Raw genomic sequence first — 8,659 nt, forward strand, 5'->3', positions numbered from 1 at the left:
AGCTCGTCAAGTCCTTGCGCAACTCCCACTGCGAACTGCGAACTGAGAACTGAGAAGTCGAAGCTCCCAGAGCAAGAATAGAAGAAAAGATGAAAAGTAAAAAGTAAAAAAATGAAAGGGGGTAAACCTCCTTTTATAGCTTTTCAGAGGCGGTGGGGCAATAAATGCGACGCACGCATCTCGAGGACACTCGAATGGCGCCACGTGTCCCATATTTATGGCGGACCCATATTTATGGCGGACACATTCTCCCACTCAATAATACGATCAAGCACGCGCGTGTTCCTACGCGCATGAAAATTCACATCTCCACTCCGTGCTCCGCACTCCGTACTGGATCTTTAAAGCCGAACTGGATATAACGCGTTTCAACAAAACGACAAAAATCAGTCCGGTCCGAACTGGACTGGCCGCAAGACGACAAAAATCAGTCCGGTAAAAGCCGAACTCGATATAACGCGTTTCAACAAAACGACAAAAATCAGTCCGGTCCGAACCGGACTGGCCGCAAGACGACAAAAATCAGTCCGGTAAAAGCCGAACTGGATATAACGCGTTTCAACAAAACGACAAAAATCAGTCCGGTTCGAACCGGACTGGCCGCAAGACGACAAAAATCAGTCCGGTAAAAGCCGAACTGGATATAACGCGTTTCAACAAAACGACAAAAATCAGTCTGGTCCGAACCGGACTGGCCGCAAGACGACAAAAATCAGTCCGGTAAAAGCCGAACTGGATATAACGCGTTTCAACAAAACGACAAAAATCAGTCCGGTCCGAACCGGACTGGCCGCAAGACGACAAAAATCAGTCCGGTAAAAGCCGAACTGGATATAACGCGTTTCAACAAAACGACAAAAGCCAGTCCGGTTGAAGCCGTACTCCGGACTCCGGACTCCGAACTCCGGACTGAATATGACGCGTCCTATACCGTGCCAAAAGCCAGTCCGGTTGAAGCCGTACTCCGGACTCCGAGCTCCGAACTCCGAACTCCGAACTCCGGACTGAATATGACGCGTCCTATACCGTGCCAAAAGCCAGTCCGGTTGAAGCCGTACTCCGGACTCCGAGCTCCGGACTCCGAACTCCGAACTCCGGACTGAATATGACGCGTCCTATACCGCGCCAAAAGCCAGTCCGGTTGAAGCCGTACTCCGGACTCCGAGCTCCGGACTCCGAACTCCGAACTCCGGGCTCCGAACTCCGGACTCCGGACTGGATCTCCAGAATGAATTCTCCGATTCACGTTCAAACAACGTCTGCCCATCCCGAATAACGAGTGATCACACTTTCCCAAGTCTCTCAATGACTTGGAAAACTGGGGGGCAACTGATGGGGTGTGAAAACACCAGCCTCTCACAGGCCGCCACCTGTCCCAGAGTAGGTGAGCTGCAGCCTCTCACAGGCCGCCACCTGTCCCAGAGTAGGTGAGCTGCAGCCTCTCACAGGCCGCCACCTGTCCTAGAGTAGGTGAGCTGCAGCCTCTCACAGGCCGCCACCTGTCCTGGACACCTGTCCAGGACACCTCACCAGATTTTCCCTATAAATAGGGGATCAAAGCTCAAACCAATGGGTAATGAAAAATCCCTTCTCTCCCTAAAAACTCTTAGACATCTCCCCTTCACTCCTGCTCATACTGACTTGAGTGTCGAAGGGCCTGTCCGGAGTAAAACCCGGTCTGGTCTTCTGACCTCACTTGCCCTGTGCAGGACTCAGCCCTCATAGCAGGACTCGTTCTCAGCCACTTCGCTCTCCTTCGCTCCGGTCCCTCAGGACTCAGCTCCTCTGGTCATCCAGCTCAGCTCTTACGTCACTGTCGTACCTGTTACCGATTTTAGGTCTAACATGCCCTTTTGATCATCGGTTATGGCGGCCCATCATCTAATGCTTCAAACTTTCTTGAAGCATTAGTCATGAATATTAGTCAAGAATATGGCGAGCCATCTTATGGCGAGTTGCCCTTTTGATCATCGGTTATGGTGTTTCAATGATTAGTCATGAATATTATTCTACATCGGGGTTGAGGACCTTTTGGTAGATCAAGAAAAGTACTTTGGGGTCTGGTACTTTTATGTATTGATTTGACATACATGGAAGAAGACAAATAACTGCATGAGGCAACCGGGAAGTAGGATAATGCTAGAAATCAAAATAAAACTCAATCTTGGTGGCAGACATGACAAGAATTTCACCAACTAAAGTATGTGAGACATTTTGAGAAATTGGAGTATTATTGTTATGTAGATGTATTGTATTTTGGCATTATACAAAACCTTGATGGACTAATGTACGTGACGCACGCGCGGGTTGAGCTAATTTTTAGATTATTCACTAAAGGGTATTTCGGTAAATTTCTCCATGTAGTGGAGTTGATGTATAAGTTACATATTAGGGTTACGGGATTAGGATTATCTTTTGTGTTTTCTTGGCCAAGCAGAAGAGTGTTTGTAACCCTAGTACGAAATAGTGAAAATCTTCCCCTGTGGACGTAGGCAGTGCTGAACCACATAAATCTTGTGTTTCCTGTATGATTGTGTTTCTTTACATCGTTCTTTCGGTGTATTGTTGCACATTGCGGTTAATCGTTGTCAAGAAGGTATTTCTCGATTTTTCTACAATTATAATGGGAGAAATATTTTTTTTTTGGGAAAATAGAGCTATTCCATAGTGGTTTCTGTTTTTTTTAATGGTGATGATTTTATTAAGAAAAAAAGCTTGAAAACTGCAACCGAGAAGATCAATACATAACAGATAAAGAAAGACAAACAAATCACAGTAATCTGACAAGGAGAAGCTTGACGAATCCCGACGCTACATCAAGTTCAAGGGGGGAGATAATCAAACAACTCTAGACTCTCCCTAGAATCTCCATCCCATCGTAGGTACAAGCGACACATTCTAAAGAATCTTTCCATTTGCCAAGGAACCAGGGACCATGGATTTAAATTTCACTTTCGGTTTTGGCCTGGCTGAAACCGAAATTTCGGCCGAAATCCGCTAAATAAAAAAACATTATTTTATTATTTCGGAAATTTCGGCCAAAATTACTGAAATTTCGGAAAAATGCTATATATATATATATTTATATTTTATTTTTAAAATTCAATTTCTCGAAGTAAATCTAAAATTTTGGATTTTGAGAAATTTCCGAAATTTCGTTTTCGGTCCCAACCGAAATCCGAAATCTGATTTGGAGAAATTTCGGATTTCGGCCGAAATTTAAAACCATGCTAGGGACCAACATTCCAAGAGGTCAACAAGTTTGGATGGAAACAACCAATCGAAACCGAATCTGACAAAAATTTTACCCCACACTTCCCTTGCTAGTTTGCAATGGATTACACATGTGATCCACTTATTCCCCTGCCTCTATGAACAGCGTACAATGGTCTATGATCAGCATATGGCGAATGGCTGAGCGTAAATGATCAACTGTCGGGATTATGTCAAGAAAAGTGGTCCAACCGAAAGTGCAAACCCTAGGCGGTGCTGGGATGCTCAACACTTTGGCTAGACGCAAAGGTCCAAGGAGAGGTTCCATCTGATGGTAGAACTATTTGACAGTAAATTCTTCCGAGGTATTCCAGATCCAAACCCGTTTATCCTTTCCCACTTTCTTGATGTAACACTTTTGAAGTGTGTCTAGAAGCTGAGCCACCCTAGGGATCTCTCTAATCTCTATTAAAAAAATTCATTCTGAATGGGTCCAAAGTGGTTTCTTCCCCCTATTGGATGTATCAAGTTTAATTTTGATGGGAGTTATAAAGGTAATCGCAGTCGTGCGGGTATTGAAAGTATATTTTGTGACACGGATGCACAGTGTTGACTTTTTTCTTGTCCGGTGGTGTGGTGCCTGTGACTCCAATGACGTAGAAGGAAGAGTTTTTCCTTGTGAATTGATATTGTATACTAATTCCATGAATGGTCCCCTAGTCATCAAAGGTGATTCTTCAAATGTTGTTGCATGGATGACAAAAAAATCAATGGGTCCTTGAAAACTAGCAGGTGTTATTGCTTAAATTAGAGACATCTGTTTCGATTTAAATCCAGAATTTCAGCATATGTTGAGATTACTTATGAACAAGCAGACAAACTGGCCAAGGCCCTGTTCGTTTGGGATTATCATCAATCGATTACGCCGTATTATCGATTATTTCAGAAAAGGTGTTCGGCTGGTAAAGATGAATAACCAATTATAAAGCATAACCGATTATTAAAAATAAGAGAAAAGGCTACAAGAATAATCACCAAATTCGGCGATTACGCGAGATTATGCGCTGTTGAAGGCCGATATTTCGATAGTTCCAACTACTTTTCCAACTTTACCCCGATAAAATTTTAAAATGAAGTCAATACCCCGGTGTTTTTTTTTTTTGTGCAAAATTGAGTTCCCCTTCAAACCCTAACTCTCATTTCCCGCATCTCTCTCTCTCTCTCTCTCTCTCTTAAACCCTAGCTTTTGTTTCCTTCAAACCCTAACTCTCGTCCCCCCCCCCCCTCTCTCTCTCTCTCTCTCTCTCAAACCCTAGCTCTCGTTTCCTACGCCCCTCCCTCTCTCCCTCTCTCTCTTAAACCCTAGCTTTCGTTTCCTTTTTATCTCTGGTTTCCAGAGCAGATCTCAAAGAAAATGTTGTAGAAAAGGCTGTAATGGCGGAAATGAAATCCTAGAAAAGATCTCGTATGTTCTTTTGCAAGATCATACGAAATCTCTGTAGCTTCCAAACAGAATAAGGTAGTGCCCTTCCAACTTATTATGTATCCATAATCAGTTGAGAAATGATGCAGCAGAAGGCAATTTTCTTATAATAGATTTTTTATATATAATAGCTGATTGCAATAATCAGTCGGTATAATTGCAATTGGTGCTTCAACAATCCCAAACGAACAGGGCCTAAATAAGAAACAGAAAAGGCAGACCTGATTATCAGCCAGTCCAGTTCAACAGAAGTGGAGTTGGGTTCCTAGATTGATTTTTGGTGGGATTACTGATCGGGTATCTTTTGTATTCCTTTTTTGGAACGCCTTGCCCCATTCGCGTATTGTGCAGATGTCTTGTAGATGTCTTTTTAGCAATAAAATCTGTTATCTTTCAAAAAAAAAAAAAACATCACCAATATGGGTGATACATATTAATTTTCACTTCTGCTAATATGCCGAGTAATAGCAATATCTTGAACCTTGGGTGACGCCACCCAATCAGGCTTCTTTTGTGTTATGCATTGCAGTTACATGTTAATGCTATTCCATCGTATCCATTTGTTTTTATTCAGAAGTGAATAGTTGTTGGCAGCATAATGCTTTTTGGTAGGACCATTCATTCTGTTAAATGAAATTGGCTTAGCAAGGGAAATGATTTCCTCGATATTTTCCTTCATTTCGAAAGGAACTCATGGATAAGTTTAGCGATCTTCACCTCCGTAATTGCTTTCATCATCCATCATAAGCATAGTAGTGAAAAGGCCTAGCCCTCCTCCCTGGATCCATCTTGAGCCTAGCAGGCAAAATGCATAGGCAACGGCCCTCACTGGAGGTCACTCCTCTGTATGGATTGAAGTGTGCTTCTTCATTGAAGTAGATAGATTATGGGCACGTCTGGCCACCAGGAATTTGTCTTCATGACAAATTGGTAGATTCCAAGTGTTGCTAAAAATCAGGAATGGATGTCTCTCACAATGGGATGGGGGCCAAAAATGAGGAAACAAAAATCTCTGCTCAAAATCTGGTCAACCTTTTCCCCATTTTAGCCGCATCTCATCACGGCAGACGCCCCATTTCTGGATTTCCTTTCCTGATTTTTAGCATCTTCACCCTTATTTCTACTACGAGACTGCCAATTTATCTTCAAAACAAATTCCTGGCTGCCAGTCGTGCCCTATAGGTTTTCATGTATCTATTTCTGTACAAGTATCAAATTTCAGTACTTATTTTGTTCAGGTGTACCTTTATCATCCAATTACATTATTTGCGGCCATGAATAGCTGTTTACCTAGTAGATGACATGGTTTTAAATTTCGGCCAAAATACCGAAATTATAAGATTTTCACCGAAATTTCCACTGAAACCGAAGTTGCCTCCAAAATTTCCACCGAAATTTTGTTTTAGGCTGAGGCCGAAACCGAAACCGAAGTTGAAATTTCAATCCTCGGTAGACAGTTAATTTATTTTCATGGTGATTGTATACTATAATCCTCATCATTAATCTCTTCATAATGGTAGCTGAAACTATGATATGCACATTTATGACTACCCAATGGAATTTTTGCATATGAAGTATTGTTTTACTTTGGCATCTTAGGAGAGAGAGATAACAGCAGCAGCCGAGAAACTGGCAGAGTGCCAGGAGACCATATTTCTTCTTGGCAGGCAATTAAAAGCAATGCGTTCTCCAACAGACCTCAATAGTTCTCCATACAGAGAGAGGGATAAAATGAGTGAAGATTTCTTGGAGAGGGAACCAAGTCCAAGTTCCTTAAATCCACAAAGCATTCAAGACTCTGACCAGGCCCAGCAGGAGAATATTGGTTCTGCCATCAGAACTGGCGGGGAGTCTCCTTTAGATATGTACAATGCTCACATGAGTCCATCTGACACCGATGCAAGCCCAATCTCAACTCCTATTAGCTCAAAGCGCCAGAAACCCAGGTCTACCAAGTCATCGTCTTCTTCTTCGTCATCTATCCCAACCCCTGAGAAGCATCAACGTGGTTTTAGCAGATTCTTTGCAAGGGGAAAGAGCATCCATTAAGTGAAAATTTGTCAACACTTCAGTTGACAAATCTAAATAAATTGCTGAAGTTTAGGTGGTCGAAGAGCATCCACTGATCGTGATTTCTCACTTCTGCTCTTGGGGTAATGTGGGAAATTCATGCCCGTCTCTAACAAATTGATAGTGATATTCCAAAGAATTGAAATGGTTGTTTGTGATGCTCAATGGTGTTTGAAGTTTTGCCTTGGTTGATGCTTTGGCTCATCTTTAAGGTAGACTTACTGAGAATTGAAGGCAGCTGAGATGTTGGCTTTCAAATTAGAGCTCAGTATTTGGTATGAAAGACAGAATTTGTGGGATTAAAACAGTTGGGGTTGGTGTACAGTTCACTTGCATATAAAGCCTTCCCATTTGGAACAAGGAGTCTTTCACCAGAGTGCAGTTGTTGCGTAGTATCTGTAAGATCTCATCTGTCTGTATTCCAGAACTTCAATAGAAGGGACTTTTCTACAATCATGAAGGGATTAAAGTAGATATGAGGTGGTGTTTTGAAGGGGGTTTTGGTGGGAGTTCCTCACTCAAGGATGTGTGCTTTATAAATAAATGTTTTGGCTGGTAAGATCACCACCTTGAACAGAATTCTCTGATTCTCGTATTGTATTTAGCTGGCTGTAAATGTTAGATGGGTGTTTTGATCCCATTTCATGTGTTTTTGTAGTTAACTGTACTTTTAACACATCCGCTGATGTATTACTAAATTTATGGAATTGTTTCTTGTAGTTATTTCGCGGATGAGAAGTGTAATTGTTTGTGTTTGTTGGGCAAGTTCTCCATGCTTCAAGAGGCACATAATGTCAGTATGTTCATCTTCTTCGTCTGGATGCACCTATGAGATGTGTGTTGGGTCTACCCACATGGACGGTCCAACGGATCTTTTAGATCCGACTTTAAATGTTTGGGACACAGCTAAATGGTGTGGGGCCGTTGAAACCCAAGATGCACAATTAATCAGATGGGACTTGAACATAGTAAAAAGTACAATTACTGTTCACGCATTTGTTTTTCTAAAAAAAGATAAGGATTTATTGAAACCCAAGAGAAAGGTACAACGGTAGCATGGGGACAAAGTCTTCCAAGCAAAAATACATCAGACACAAAATCAGAGTTCTAAACTCTTACATTGTTTCCCCCTCTAGTTCTGTATTAAACACCGAAAACTCCACCTCCTCCTTCTCAATTCCATCCTTTGCTAATGAAGCTGCCTTATCATTGGCTGAACGCAACATACGCTGAAATTTAGGGTTGATTATCCGTGCTATATCTCTAATTTCAGCAATTATCACTGCTAGTTTCCAAGGGCCATTTGCTTTATTTGATGCCCACCCTAAACATTTTTTTTTTTGAAGAAAGCAACAGAATATATATTTATATATATGAATAAGCAGAACCGAGATGGTCCTGTCGGAACAATGAGCAAATAAAATAGCAAGACAATGACTCAAGGGGGGAGATAGTCAAAACACTCCAATTCGGCCCGGGAAACACCACTCTTTGCCAGAGAGTCGGCTGCCACATTGGCCGATCTCCGGACATGCTGAAAGACCATGGAGTAGCCCTTTCCTCTATCCTCTATCTCCTCAAAGAAGTGCACAAATCTCCAAGGGGGAGAAGCGTCTCCCGAAAGCCAGCGAATAACATTTACGGAATCGCCTTCGACAATCAGACTGTCGCACTCCAAGCGAGGCATGGAAAGAATCCCACTGTGAATGGCTCGAACCTCCGCCTCAGACGAGTCGGCAAATCCAAGAGGCCCCGAATAGGCCCAAATGACTTCCCCTTTATGGTTCCGACATAACCCCCCCACTCCAGCCGCTCCTGGGTTACCGATAGAGGAACCGTCAAAATTGAGCTTCAGAGACCCCGGTGGCGGGGGGGACCATGAGGGTCGAGATT

The 8,659-nt window shown here is 42.6% G+C and overlaps 1 protein-coding gene across 1 annotated transcript in view; it reads left to right on the plus strand.

Annotated features, from left to right (window-relative positions):
• The window catches only part of LOC143886430 (filament-like plant protein 4), a 57,124-nt gene extending 49,626 nt beyond the window's left edge, over positions 1–7,498 (plus strand). Inside the window, exon 6 of the mRNA XM_077390397.1 lies at positions 6,296–7,498. Within this exon, the coding sequence (XP_077246512.1) occupies positions 6,296–6,745 (450 nt within the window). The 3' untranslated portion in view covers positions 6,746–7,498. The remainder of the gene's footprint in view (positions 1–6,295) is intronic.
• Positions 7,499–8,659: the final 1,161 nt, after the last annotated feature.

This window comes from Tasmannia lanceolata, unplaced genomic scaffold, assembly GCF_043159265.1.
Source record: "Tasmannia lanceolata isolate RefF3 unplaced genomic scaffold, GAP_Taslan_0.1 ptg000011l, whole genome shotgun sequence".
Lineage (NCBI taxonomy): Eukaryota > Viridiplantae > Streptophyta > Magnoliopsida > Canellales > Winteraceae > Tasmannia > Tasmannia lanceolata.